Below are 15,424 nucleotides of genomic sequence, written 5' to 3' on the forward strand. Positions count from 1 at the left end.
TGGTGCAAATGAGGCTCAGGCCCAGATTCCTAAAGTCTGGCATTTTGTATTCTAGCCTTGATGAAGAGTCCTCTTTCAGCTGATGTATACCACAGATTGGAGTAGGTTTCTGTCCTAATTTACAAAACTTGTGGTCGGGGACAGGTGTAAAAAATAAATGAATAAAAAAACAAAACTAAAAGCCATGTGAAAACTGGAGAAAGGTGGAGATAAATTCACGCTGCCAAAGGTATAAGATGCAGTAGGAGACCGTAGAGATGTAATTGAGGTCTTTATCAACGCGTTTTGAAGCACACCTACTTCTTCCTCAGGACAAACTTCATTAAACTAATATCCTGAGGAAGAAGCAGATGTGCTTCAGAACGCGTTGATAAAGACCTCAATTACATCTCTACGGTCTCCTACTGAATTTTATACCTTTTGGCAGCGCGGATTTCCCTCCACCTTTCTCCAGTTTTCACATGGTATACCGCTTTGTGTATCTGCAGCAGCCAAGTTTTTTCAAGCTAACATCGGGGTTGTGACTTCCACAACCTTTGCAGGTGAGCAATTTCTCTGCCTCTGTTTCTCATTTTAGCCCAGATAAAACCTTATTGCGCTCATTATCTTTCCAGTTTTTATTATAATCAAAAAACTAAAAGTGGCTCATATTTTTGTGCAACTCATAGTTTTGTCGAAATGATTAATGCCATAATTGTTGCGAGAACTATTTGATGAATCAGGACATAATTATGAAAATACCTATTTATTTTTGGAAATCAAGGTTATTACCCTTAACTTGAAAAATGAAACCCCAACTTATTTTTATTTTATTTTCTTTTTTCCTCTTTGTACTTTGGACGAGTTGGCAGTGGAGGCAGCTCTGCTTTTATTTTGGACTACATTTGATCCATTTATATACTAAAGTCAATGAATGTATTACAAGTATAGCCCCACAAATGTGGATCTATTTTGAATTTTGATGTTAACTTTATATCGGCATATAAAAATACTATCAGTTTCCAACCTGAGCCCCATTATATTTCTATACAGTGCATGTCAGTAGCAAAATGCTGCAGGTAGGACAGTAATGAGAATAATTGGATCGTTGGAGTGTGAGACAGACTTGTATACATACTGGCATAGGAACAAGTTCAGCAATTCTTTGAAGAAAGTCACCATTTTTTCTGTTTCTTAAATTTTGATAATTTCAGGCTTTAATAAATGTAACTATTAATATAGCTGCTTCATGTTATCATTTCTGATTTATTAGTATATGGCCAACTTTACATTGTGAGTGATCCTTCCTTTTATGTATTGTTTTTAGACTTAGTTTGGTTAAGAAGGAATCATTTAAAGAAAAACGTTCTACTTCTTCTTTTAGGCCGGAGGCTCAACAGAAAGTTCCATCAGCTCCTCCACCTCCCCCACCACCACCTCCACTACCTGAGCCGGCACCACCTGAGCCAGAGGAAGAGATTTTGGGCTCCGACGATGAAGAACAAGAAGACCCCTCTGATTACTGTAAAGGTGAGAGCTCTACAAGTTAGGCCATAGACATCCTTTTCACATACACGTTTTTCAAGGAACGTGTATTTATTGTCGTCTATTTGACTGTTCACTTGTCCATGTTTTTTCTGAACTGAATGTCTGCAAAAAAAAAATATAAAAAATGGAGGCTTGTCAGTTTCTGACAGTCTTCAGATTGTATCTTAGTTACATCCTAGTGCTGTCCGTTTTTCATGTTTGATAGGAGAAGCTTGAGAAACCTTCATCATTTTTTATTTTTTCTTGCATATGAGATAATCTGATGAAACGCTGAAAGTAAAAACTGATACTCTGATCAAGCACTAAGGAAATTAATCCTTTCACCACCTCTGACGTACTTGTATGTCAAAAGTGGTATCCCTCCCTTTGATGCCATAACACTAATTAATCTACTTTAAGGAATCTTACTGACCCTATGCATATTTTAGGATGTTATTCAACCCTGACCTTTATTATGAAAGGGACATAGGCCAGGGAACCATTAAGAATGTATACTATTATAGACATAACCCTTTTTCCCCCTTTACCCTCCCTATTAATCTATGTATAGCACAAGCGATCGGACGATCACCGCTTCAAGTTTCCTAAGGGGACCATTAAATCGAGACAAAAGTAAAAAAAAAAATATATATGTTTTTAAAATATGAACCAAATAAAAAAAACATAAGTTCAAATCTCCCCTTTTGCCCTACTAAAAATAAAACCATTAGAAAAAATATATTTGGTATCGCTGCATTCAGAAATGTCAGATCTATCAAAATATAAACTAAGAAAGAAAAAAACAAACTTCTGAAGATTGTATCTACCCTAAAATGTTATCAATAAAAACGTCAGCTCAGTTCACAAAAAATAAGCCCTCGCACATCCCCAGATCCCGAAGCATGAGAACGTCACTGGTCTTGGAAAATGGTGACAAAAGCAAGTTTAGTTTTTTTTTACAAATTGGCAAAAAAAATTTACCTCTTAAAAAAAAAAAAAAAAAAAAAAGACTATACATGTTTGGTACCTGCGTGCTCGTACTGACCTAGGGAATCATATTGCCAGGTCAGTTTTACCATATAGGGAACATGGTAAATAAAAAACCCAAAGAACTATTGTGGAATTGCACTTGGAATTTTTTTCCCTATTCCAGTACACTAGATGATAAAATCAATAGTGTCATTCAAAAGTATTACTCACCCTGCAAAACATAAGCCCTTCTACGGCTACATGGCCAGAAAAATAAAAAAGTTATGGCTCTTGGAAGAAGGGGAGAAAAAAAAAACGGAAAATCGCCAGATAGTGAAGGGGTTAAATCACTGATGAAAGTCAATGAGGTTTTTCATGTATGAGAAAAAATGGATCTGAATGAGGCCTTTAACTATATATTGGGCCCTTGGCAAATAAAGACCATTTAAGTTGCAGTGAAAGGAAAAACTACATACAGTATTAGTCCTGACATTACCTTAACAAAAAAAATGCTTTAAAGGCAACTTGTTTCCAGAAAAGATGCTATTAACCTCCAGATATGGGGTTAATTTGCAGGTTAATAGCGTTACTAATCTGCCCGGCGCCTGCACTTTGCTGAACGCTGCAGGGAGAAAATGAACTTTATTACCCTCGCAATGCTCCGGTTTCAGTCACGGGGGTGGTGCCAGCGCAAGTTCAGTCACTGCTGTACGTATACAGAGCGGCGGCTGTATCCGCACCCCTGGCCCTGACTGACAGCCGGCCCCAATGCTGACCGAGCAAGTGTCAGTCCGGGGGCATGGTTACAGCCATCACTCTATATACTCAGAGGGGTGACTGAACCTATGCCAGCGCCCTTCCCCTATAACTAAAACCAGGACTCTGCAGGGGGAAATAATGTTCATTTTCTTCCTTGCAGCATTCGGCTAAGTGTGGGTGCCGGGCAGGTTAGTAACGCTATTAACCTACAGATTAACCTGATCTGTAGGTTAATAGCATTTTTTTCTGGTGAAAGGTTACCTTTAATTAAATAGCTTTTTGAAGTAGGGCTTATATTTCAAACCTACTCCAAAAAGGCTGAACATTCCTGCTAGGGCTCATTTTCGGGGAAACACTGTATTTGGCTAAATTTAGTAATGGAAGTATTATGCTGATAAAATTACTGAATCAAGGAACTACATTTCAGTAGCGTTTAGCACGATGTATTACTGATCGTTCTGTGAGACTAAGAAATGCAGTCAGCCTGTCTACCCAGGCTATTAAACGACCGCCCGTCAGTAGACGGTCAGCTGTGCTTTACGGGATTTATTTCTGGATTTTGTCAGGATTTAGGTGCAGATCTCGCAATGTGTGAACCCTCTATGCATTTTGCCCTAATCGTAATTTTTTTGTGTAAGACCCTTGGTGAATTGGAGAGTTCCAAGTTAACATGCAAAGGGACTCTTTTTCCATTTCTGCTAGAGTTACTTTCTACCCCTTTTATCATTAATTGGGCAAAACAGACTTCATTGGTGGATGCATACTTAAATTGGCTACATGTACTATTATAGATTTGTGATATTACCAGGATTAGTTGTGATGAGAGTTTTTCTTGCTGCTTTTGGTTTCGTTGATGTATACACTTCACTATTTATTTGCCGTTGGCTACATGTTTGCAAGGTTTATTGACTGGATACGCCATTCCAAGAGTTTGTAATCAAGCAATTTAATTTTATTTTACTCACTTATATAGCGCCATTAATTTCCGCAGCTCTTTACAGACATCATTATCACTGTCCCCATTGGGGCTCACAATAGATTCCCTATCAGTATGTCTTTGGAAATTAGGAGGATACTAGAGCACCCAGCAGAAACCCACACAATCATGGAGAGAGCATACAAACTCCTTGTCGATGTTGTCCTTGGTGGGGTTTGAACCCAGGACCCTCAGCACCAAATTAATGGTGCATCAGCTACCTGGTGCCTGGGATTTGTTCACCCAAGCAATAGATAAACAAGATTAAGTAATTGAATTCTGCAGAATACGATGGTAATGGTTAATCCTGGGAGGAAGTATTCATATCACTGTTATGGCGCATTCACATGTCCTTGTTATACGCTCCATGTACAGACTGCTATGCCAACCTCTGGTCTCTTGACCCAAATGGACAGCCTTCTAGGCATATAGGAGGCTGTTAGTTTTAGGCCAGGAGACTTCTGGTTAGTCCGGGCATTGCGATCTGTACACTTAGGGGCGACGTGTACTGCGTTTGTTGGCCAGTGCAATTGCTTAAGGCTTCATTCAGATGTCCATTTTTTTCGCATATGAGAAAAACGGACTTATTGTATTGATCAGGGTTTGATCAGAATGTGGTCCGAGTGTCCTCAGTTTTTCTTGTACATGGAGAAAGAAAAAAGTTTCTCCATCTTCTCCTTTCTGACAGTCTGTCCGTTTTTTTTTTATTTCACTGACCTATAGACTGCCAATTTTCATCCAACACTCTGATCAAAATCTGACATGTCTACCCGATTATCTGTGGACCACTTGGTCCATGAAAAACCTCAGATATGTGAATGGCCCCATTGACTGTCACAGGTACAAGTGCTATCCTTGAAAACCTCGGATAGCACTCATAAGCGAAAAATGGATGTCTGAATGCTCCCTAAGGTTCTTATTAATTTATGTACCACATCACTGTCCTGTAGTTACAGCCCTGGCTTTTATTGTCAGTGGTGCTGTAAGTATATTGATCATCCTTTTGAAATTACCTTAGTGGAAAAGAACATAGCAGTCTGCTGGACTAACTAAAATGAGTATGTGATTTATAGTAGACATGTAAAATCTGGTCCTTTCTTTTCCTATTGCGAATGTAACAAGTGAGTTAGAGCAATAACTCAGCAGGTAGTACCAGATACAAGGTTGCACAGAGAATTAATGTGCAATGTCTCATTCTAGACCTTGTGTAATGTCTTGTCTTTTTGTGTCTTAATAATAATGTATTTATATATTGAGAATTATTTTCTTTTTGTGCTACTCGATGGGGTTTAAATTTTAAGATCTTCAAAGTAATACAGCTGAATCTTTAACATCACTAAAGGATAGAAACCGCTATGCCCATCAAAATCTGATTCTACGCTTGCCAGTGTAAATGGGTCAAGCTTTCCATTGAAGTTTAAGTGGTCGCCAATGACACTATGCCTTCCTTGTTAGTGTTTTCTGGACCTAAGGTGTACTCGCTGTAAATATTGCTTAACATTTTGGGAAAGGGTTTTTTTTAGTTGTTTTTTTAATAGATTTAAATTTTTGGAAGAATTAATTTGTGTTATTGAGGTAGTGCACTTTGATGATTTTTCTATATAATTACTTAATAGGAAGTAAAAACAGTAGACTGTGGTGATCAGGTTTCTTTGTTTTCTGAGAAAGTGTCCTGGGTTACTGGAAGGGAATAGTTTTCTGTGTCTTGCCTTCCATCTGTAGTGTATTGTACCTGTCAGTGTTATGTGACTAGTAACTTTAGAAGCTGAACTGAAACTAATGCAACATCATTGTTTTAATGAGAACACATACCTATTTCCTTGTTAAAGGGGTTAACCCACAAACAAAGTACAGATCTTGGAATAACCAATTGTAGGACTTCTTATTATCTTAAAAAAAAATGTTTCTGTACTGAGATAATCTTATAATTGTGCCTCTGCTATGTACTGTGTAATGGCTGTATCTGACCGTACAGAGCTGCTCCAGTTCATGGAAGGAGGGAAGCATAAGTTAGTTTTTAGAAGGGATCGCTCACATCTGCATATATAGAAACGCTCAGATTCTCAGCCAGAAAAGTTGCCGGGTGTCATGCGTATGTCACTCCGTATGTCATGCAATGCGAGTGTGCGATTTTATTTATTTTTTCTCATCTTACATCTGTATGACATGCATATGCAATCCTATGCAGTGTGTTTTTAACATCTTTAACATCCTATAATGCTCTATTTAACTTAAAGCTAGTTTACAAACCTAATAAAACAATCTTATATAAAGATATAGATAGATGATAGATGAATAGATAGATATCCTGCTGATAATATAACTTCACAAGCCCCCTACATATTATAAACTTTCACCCTTTAGTGCATTTCATGTGGAGTTTATTCTACAGCTTTTTAGGCTTGTTTAACAAAATAAATACATTTTAAAAAATTGGGGAGACCCTACGTCATTTTTTTTTTATAACTGTAATTTTTATTAAAATTTTTCACATATTTTAGCAAACATAGAACACAGAAAAGTCATTCACATTTTCATATCAGAGAAAACCCTTAGGCCTCCAACAGGCCGGCCCATTAGAGATCACTTTAAAGCTTTCAAATTCAAATATCTGATATGACATCCATTTTAAATAACAGTCCATAAAACACAGAGAAAGAGAAAAAAACAAAACACAGACAACACAGAGAGAAGGAAGGCAAAGGAAGAATGATATAGACAAAAGATCAAGAAGCAGTTGATCATCCACTACGCTGTGCCCAGTACGTCATTTTTTTAATCAGCAAAGGTAAAGCAGACAGCTTTGAGGTGATGTTATTAAGCAGGGAAGTCCATGGATATTGGGCCCTTGCCTGCCTAAAAATACCAGCCCGTAGCCGTCCTAGAAGTGGCACATCACATGAGATGGCCTTCACTCTTCCCAATTGTCTTGGTGCGTGGGCAATCGGGGTAATGGGGTTTGGTGTTGATGTCAGCTGTGATTTGTCAAAAATCACAGCTGGCATCAAGCCCTGGTGTTAGTAATGGAGAGGTGTCTATTGTATGTGAGGGACACATCTGACCTGCTTACAAAACTTGGGGTGATTACTGTGGACAGTAGTATACTAGCTTCCATCGATGTGGAGGCTTTGTATAGTAGTATACCTCATAGTTCTGCCATTCTGAAAATGAGAGCAGTGGAATATGTGCCAATTTATTCCTGGGCTGGTGGGAGGAAATGGTAATTTTTGGAGAAGAGGACAGGTGGCGGCATTCACACAGCAACCTCTGGGCCAGATACATTGTTGATATTGACTTTTTCAACTTTGTAAGTGGTTTAAACAGCAATAATCTAGGCCTTAGATTTACCTCTGAATTTAATAGTAGAGAACTTCCATTTCTGGATTTGACCATTAAAAAAGACAGGGACGTCCTCATTTGTTTTGTTGTGCATTTCCTGTTTTGGAGACACATTGCTTTAAGTTTCTGGTCTTGACGCTTTGTTGTCTTCCTTGGTCTACGCCTTTAACAACCTTCCCATGTTGTTTGTATTTGGTCCAGATTTTAGACACAGCTGACTGTGAACAACCAGCATCTTTTGCAACATTGTGTGATGATTTACCTTCATTTAAGAGTTTGATAATCCTCTCCTTTGTTTCAATTGACATCTGTCGTGTTGGAACCATGATTCATGTCAGTGGACTTGGTACAACAGCTCTCCAAGGTGTGATCACTCCTTTTTAGATGCAGACTAACGAGCAGATCTAATTTGATGCAGGTGTTAGTTTTGGAAATTAAAATTTACAGGGTGATTCCATAATTTTTTCCTCAGAATTGAGTGATTCCATAATTTTTTCCCTCTGCTTGGTCTGAAAAAAAATTACCCTTACTGAGTACCACATTTTTAATCTTGATTTCTTTTACTGTTTCTTAAAGCCATAAAGTTGCCATTTGAAATTACTTTAGTTTTGTGCCATGTCTGTGATCTGCTTTTTTTCAACAACATTAAACAACTGAATGAACATCCTCCGAGCCTGGTGATTCCATAATTTTTTCCAGGAGTTGTATAGGGCCCATGATCACCCACCCACAGGTTTTTAATCTTTGTCTGTTTTTGTTGTGGCACACAATGGTTTTAATGCATATCTAATAAATATTCATTTTTAAGGGTTCTATATGATATTCTTATTCTTGATGACCCTCACATACAAATTTTTACTGACTGCTTATACCGAGGTGTCTATCATTACTAACCCAGTAATCAAAAATAAAAACACACACAAAGAAATCCTTTATTTGAATAAACAGTCCCCGCTGCCATTGACTTGCATTGGACCGCATGATATCCGCATCACTGCATCTGCAGATGCGGATACCATGCGTTTCAATGTGCGGATGGTACCCGAGTTTGGAGAAGAGGAGACTCTCCTCCGGACCCGGGTACCATAGTACCTGTAAAAAAAAGAATAAAATAAAAAATATACATTATACTTACCTTCTGATGGTCCCCGGTGTCCTTAGCGATGCGTCCTGGCTTGCCGGCAGCTCGCGATGGTCTAAAAAGGATCTGTCATGACGTCATTTAGTCATGTGACGGGTCACGCGACCACTGACGTCGGCGGTTGCTTGACTCGTCACACGACTAAATAACGTCATGGCAGGTCCTTTTAGTCCACCACGAGCTGCCAGCAAGCCAAGACACATCGGATAAGGACATTGGGGGCCATCAGAAGATAAGTATAATATTTATTTTTTACCATTCTTTTACGGTCACACTATATAAAATCCATGCTGGTTGCATGGATTTATATAGTGTGACCAAGTTGCAAAGCACTTTCCAAGTGATGCTAAAATCGCTTGGAAAGCGCTTGACAACCCACATGCGGAAATGCAAGTGAAGAACGCTTCACATCGCATGTCCCTGGCCGGAAAAACGCATGTACAATCCGGAGCAGTTCTGCATCATGGCACATAGGCTTGGCTGCACCTAGTAAAGATAAATGCCATCAATGGTGACCTTGTAAACTAGGGGCTTGCACCTCTGATGGAGTATGGGCAACCCCCCTAATTTAGTAGTAGTGGTGTGTAATAGGCTGTTAGCTGGGCACTGGGCTATACATGTGTGTGACTTGTGCCCTATTGCAAGCTTCATCTGTGTGCAATTCTAATACTAGGCTATCACCCCCTCCATGGATTGGTAGGCTGAGAGTGGTTGTTTCATCAGTATTTTGCACCTGTATTACTTCCTTTAATTAACGGGTGGGTCTGCTGTATTCTGTTGGTATATTTTCCTTTGTGACCTTGACTGATAAATATTGCATTTTTGTGATGTCTTTAATTTAATTATTTTGGGAATCTTTAAAGTTCCTTTTATTTCTTTGGCTGTACTTCTAAACATGTGCTAAACAGAGAAAGAAGCCGGAATCCCTCCTTTTTTTGTTTGTTGTCTATGGCAGATATCCTAGCAGCTTGTTTCCACTAGAGAACGAGCAGAGGGTAGAACTGGTGAACATGCAAGGTACAAGTCGTATAATGGCCAGAAATAGCGTTATTCCTCTTGAACACAAGCGCGACTGCGTATTTGAAAAGATAACTGAAATGACAAGTACTCTGTTAATCTGATATTGTGAGCTAGTACAGACTCCACGTGGCCAATTATATATACTATATTAGCAAATATACCACATTACTCCATTACAAATATTTCAATAGACAAAATAAAAAACAGATTAAAGAAAGACTGCTGCTTTATTGACGCTAATTTAGTTTATGCAGATTACCTAATCTAAAGGGAATTTATCCTGGTAACAAGTTTACTTTCAGGACAAAATAAATCCACAAACGTGATAGAGGAATAGGAGTAGAAGACTCATGGGTATTTTTTCAACTAAAAGATACAAAAGATTGATCTGAAGCTCCAGATTTCCATAGAATGAAAAAAACAATGAAGACCTCCATCTAATGGTCATTTCACAATTGTCTGCGATAGATTTGATACACTGCACTCACACATCTGATGGTGCTTACTTAGGGTTCCAACCCATAGTACAATGTAAGGGTAAGAACTTGGCACATCAATATACATGCTGAGTGAAGTGCTTTAACTTTAAGGCCATGTGCCCACGATGCAGAAATGCTCAGGATTTTTTCCTGAGCGTTTCTGCATCTCCCTGGCAGAAAAAAACGCATGCGGATTGTACATGCGGATTATACATGCGTTTTCCTGCCAGGGACATGCGGATGTGAAGCGTTCTTCACATGCATTTCCACATGCGGGTTGACAAGCGCTTTCCAAGCGATTTTAGCATCACTTGGAAAGTGGTTGTCAACTTGGTCACACTATATAAATCCATGCAAACAGCATGTATTTATACAGTGTGACCCGAGAGAATGTAAAAAAATAAATATATACTTACCTTCCGATGGCCCCCGCAGTCTTGCTTCACCGTCCCGGCTGCCGGCAGTGGTACACTGAAGGACCTGCCGACATCAGTGTCGCGTGACCCGCCACATGACTATGACGTCAGCGCAGGTCCTTCAGTCCATCACGAAATGCTGGCAAGCAAGGAGGGGCGCATCGGGGGCCGCCAGAAGGTACGTATATATTTATTTTTTATTTTATTCTTCTTTTTTTTCTTTTTTTTTTTTTTTTTCTATGGTACCCAGGTCCGGAGGAGAGTCTCCTCTCCTCTAGACCCGGGTACCATCCGCACATTAGAACGCATGGAATTAACATCTATATATACAGTGATGCGGAATCCATGCGATCTAATGCAAGTCAATGGCGGCGAAAACGCAGCAGTTCCGCAAAATAATTGGTAGTGCTGCGTTTTTTTCCGCAATGATAATCCGCAGCGGAAATTTCCGCAGCATGTGCACAGCACATGCGGATTATCATTGGGGAACATGGCAGACCTTCTACCATGCGTTTTTTAAGCGTTTCTGCAGCGTTTTTGCCGTTGCGGAAACGCTTAAAAAAACGCATCGTGAGCACACAGCCTTACCAAACTTTGAAAGTTAGTGCAAGGTGTGGTGACGACAAGTAATGGTGGCAGCATCATGTTCTTGTCAGTTAGGTAGGTGTTTCTAGTGACCTCCTACTGAGAGAGAGAGAGGCAACACTGTTGGATGGCTCCTTAATTTCTATGTAAACCCTAAAATTTCCATCCTTAAAATATTTATACAATTCAAATTTGTAGAAGATCATGTGCCCATGTTTTATGTAATTCTACGAGATTTGTGTATGAAATGTGTTACATTATTACCTCTCACCTACAGGTGGCTACCATCCAGTGAAAATAGGAGATCTGTTTAATGGGCGTTACCACGTTATTCGGAAGCTAGGATGGGGTCATTTCTCTACGGTGTGGCTCTGTTGGGACATGCAGTAAGATTTTTTTCCTTTTTTAATTGTATGACCATCAATTTTATGGTAGGTCTCCCTAAAATAGAATTATCTCTCTTTTACATATATTCAATCGTATGATCTCTCATACATATTTTAATTTGTAAGATACTTAAAGAAGCACTCCCATCAAAGTTTTTACCCTCTTAATATATTGCAGTCGCTTTATTAAATAGCACTGTGTACCTACAATTGCTATTTTTGCCCTTCTACACAGTAAATTATTCTCTTCTCTCTGCTCTATGTAGAAACAAAGTCTCTTTTGCCTGCATAAATCATTCACCTCTTCAACTTCTGACCCAGCTGCTCCGCTCCTTCCCTTTCTCATGCCAGGGACTTTACTCATGACTCCTACAGGGAAAAGAGACTTCCTATTTCTACATAGACGGATTCAGCTCGTCAGTTTTTAATCACGTGATGTGATAGACATAGCGGAAAACAGAAAAATTAACTTGGTAGAAAAGGCAAAATGAGCAATTGTAAGTACGCAGTGCTATATAATATGATGATTGCAATATATTAAAGAGCATAAAAACTTTGATGGGAGGAGGAGTGCTTCTTTAATTATAAAAACCCGAATCTGCAGTAGGCTTCTAAAAAAGGTGAATGTTTTTGCATTTGTTTCTTAAAAACATTGCTACTTCGCTAATGCATATTTCAACAATACTTAAACCATGATCCACACCCCTTCCTCCTAAACTGATATGATGTTGTTGCTGTCTGAAAAATAATATCATCCCCACCACTATTTATTGAATCAGTTGCTCCATTACTAAAAAAATCACTGTTTAAATTTTAGATAAAATGAGCTGTAAGTTTTCTGGAAGTGTCAAAGCACTTCTTGAGTCTCTGGCTCTATTCCCCACCCATTCCCACCTTTCTCAACGTGACTGGTAGCTTGCTGACTGTGAAGTCAAAGCCAGTGGGCTATCAGTCAAGCAAAGGCAGATGGGGCATGATGAGGAATAGAGCCAAGGAGGCAGAAAGTTGGAAAGTGCTTTGACACTTCCAGTGCACTTAATCTCTGTTTTAAGTAATATTCAAATAAAGTTTATCAGTATAAAGGTATGGATGATATTATGTTTCAGAGAGCAACATTAACATACAGTTTGGATGATGCATCTTGCTGATAGATTCCCTTTTAAAGAGGCTTTTCCGACTAAATCATAATTATCCCTTTCCCTCATTACAAACTAAATTGAATGCCTCCTCCAATTCATTATTCCATACATTTTGTATTCTATACGTGGGCATCCCACGTCTAGAACTATGAAGCAATATCGGATTACCAATGCGGTGGATTGTTGCTTTGTTTTTTTGTTCACATTCACTTGCACAGTGCTCTGCTGCTTCATTATACTGCTACCTCCTTATTAGTGTGCTTCTGGAAATGTACTGCATTCAGTATCTTTTAGGCTATGTGCCCACGTTGCATTTATGAAGCAGAAAATTTCTGCTGCATAAATGCAAGTCCTCTCCCGGAAAAACGCATGCGGAATTCTGCACGCGTTTATCGCGCATTTTTCGCGCGTTTATCACGCGTTTTCCACATGCGGAATTGCCTTGCGTTTTTTATGCATTGGACAAAGGCAATTCCGCTTGCGGAAATGCAAAATTAAATGACATGCTGCGGATTTTTGAACGCGGCATAAACGCTGCGGAAAAATCCGCAGCATGTGCATAGAACTTGCGGAATCCCATTGGGGACCATGGGGTGCGGATATACATGCGTTTTTCAAGCGTTTACGCTGCGGAAATTCCGCAGCATATACGCTTGAAAAATGCTACGTGGGCACACAGCCTTATAGTTTAATATAAGGCAAAAAAAAATAGGAAGCTGTTGCAGCATCATTTGTTTTTGTTCTTTGCCCTGATGATTTAAAGGAGAACTGCATCCAAATGTGTACATTTTAGTTAGAATTTTCATCTTAATAACAATTCTTAGACGCTCAGAGGTAAGGATTTACTTTCCTTTAAAATTACAGCAATTCTGAAGGCAAGATAATAGTGATTGGGAATGGCATTACAATGTCTTAAGATCTTTTGCTCATCTCTAGATATCTTTCACTAAGTGTTTCACGTTGACCTGGACACAGGATGTATTAGTGGCTGCAGAGCGGAATTTTTTTTCTTTGAATGTTAATATCTCCACAAAGGAGATAGGCAAAATTTAAAGTATTTGGCTCCTAATGAATTAAATCTAATTAAGCCCAAGTGGGTGTTGATCAGATAACTCATACAGGAATAAGAAGTGCAGTGAAACACATTTGGAATCACCTAACGTTAACTCCTTAGGAGCTAATACTTCGATTGCGAATATCTTTGCAACAGATGGGCGAAATTAAAAACAAACAAAAAACGTTTTATTTCACTTCGCAGCCACTATTACATATTGTGTCTAGTTCAACATGAAAAATTTGGTGAAAGGTAATAACTAGCTGTGTATATCTATAGAAGTCATCATGACTAATCCGGTACCTGTTATCGACTCTTAAGGGTATGTTCACACTAGACATTTTTTTAATGCAAATTTTCAGCTGTGTTTTACAGTACCAGCAAAGTCTGAGATTTCAGAAATCTCATGCACACACCTTGGTTTGTGCGTCATTAGTATTTTGTGCTTCACATATTTTTTTTTGCACAATAGAGCATGTCATTTCTTTCCCATTTTTTTTCTGTGTTTTTTTCCTTTTGAAAGTAATGTGGTGAAAAAACCCTGAAAATAAAAAACGCCTAGTTTGAACATAGCCATCAGGTTTTGCTGCGTTTTTAATGAAAAAAGCAAGTACAGCAGTGTGTGAAACTCATTTATTTTTGTGATTTTCCCAAGTTTACCATCTTGTCTTGGTCACCTGAGATGGCAGTTTGGATTAGTACAGTTTAATTAACTTACTACTTAACAAACATTGGCTGACCATGTATTGTTTAATCTCACACCTTGGGTCAGCCAATATTTACTTTGTACTCATCACTAATTTAATTAAACTGTACTAATCCAAACAGTGGCTGACAAAGGTGTGAAATTGAAGAATGCCTGAGCAACTCAATGGCAGAACAAAGTGTGGAAGTCAGTAAATCCACTGCCATTGGTGACCTTTGTTCATGCTTCTGTAGTGGAACTTTAGGATCCTGAAAAACGCACCAAAACCTGCGTTCCTGCCAAGAGACCAGGTTTTACTGCAGAACAAAATGCTAAAAAAACACTTAGTGTGAACATACCCTTATATTGTGTTATGCAAAAAAATCCCCAGTTATTGTACGAATCAGCAAACATGTAAAATAATTTATCTCCTAGGGGGAAGAGATTTGTTGCAATGAAAGTAGTAAAAAGTGCTCAACACTATACGGAGACTGCTTTGGATGAAATAAAGCTGCTCAGATGTGTAAGTAGAAGCATATTTTTGCCCCCTTGATTTCATTCTTACAAACTGTTTTTCCTTTTTGCTAAGTAGTTGCAGTTTGATTTTTTTTCCTGATATGGGAGTTTGATTTTTAACTCTTTCCTAATAGAATGCTTCAAGTTGAGTAGAAAATGTATTAATATTGGAAAGTACTATTAAATAGTGTTGAATATGACCATTAACGTTGGCACAATGAAAGATTTGATTAATAAAATAAGCACTTCAGTGGTAGCTATTGTACCCCTTTGAATCCTTTTATTGACTTTTTTCCATTACCCGCAATCAGCTATTGTTACTTTGGAACCAGACGAAGAATGTTTGTTTTCCCCGAAGCAACATTCCAGGGACAAGGGAAAGGGAGCATTACAAAACACCTATTGAAATCAATGGCATCAGTATAATGTACTGGCGACAGCAGTCTTTCCAGAA

The 15,424-nt window shown here is 38.6% G+C and overlaps 1 protein-coding gene across 8 annotated transcripts in view; it reads left to right on the forward strand.

Annotated features, from left to right (window-relative positions):
• The window catches only part of SRPK2 (SRSF protein kinase 2), a 172,452-nt gene that overhangs the window by 119,523 nt on the left and 37,505 nt on the right, over nt 1-15,424 (forward strand). For all 8 annotated transcript variants that reach the window (XM_073652236.1, XM_073652238.1, XM_073652239.1 and 5 more), the window contains 3 exons: nt 1,364-1,509; nt 11,468-11,576; nt 14,890-14,977. In XM_073652236.1, coding sequence (XP_073508337.1) covers nt 1,364-1,509; nt 11,468-11,576; nt 14,890-14,977 — 343 coding nt within the window. The remainder of the gene's footprint in view (nt 1-1,363; nt 1,510-11,467; nt 11,577-14,889; nt 14,978-15,424) is intronic.

This window comes from Phyllobates terribilis, unplaced genomic scaffold, assembly GCF_046119375.1.
Source record: "Phyllobates terribilis strain yellow unplaced genomic scaffold, ASM4611937v1 Scaffold_11__3_contigs__length_659146591, whole genome shotgun sequence".
In the NCBI taxonomy this organism is placed as follows: Eukaryota; Metazoa; Chordata; class Amphibia; order Anura; family Dendrobatidae; genus Phyllobates; species Phyllobates terribilis.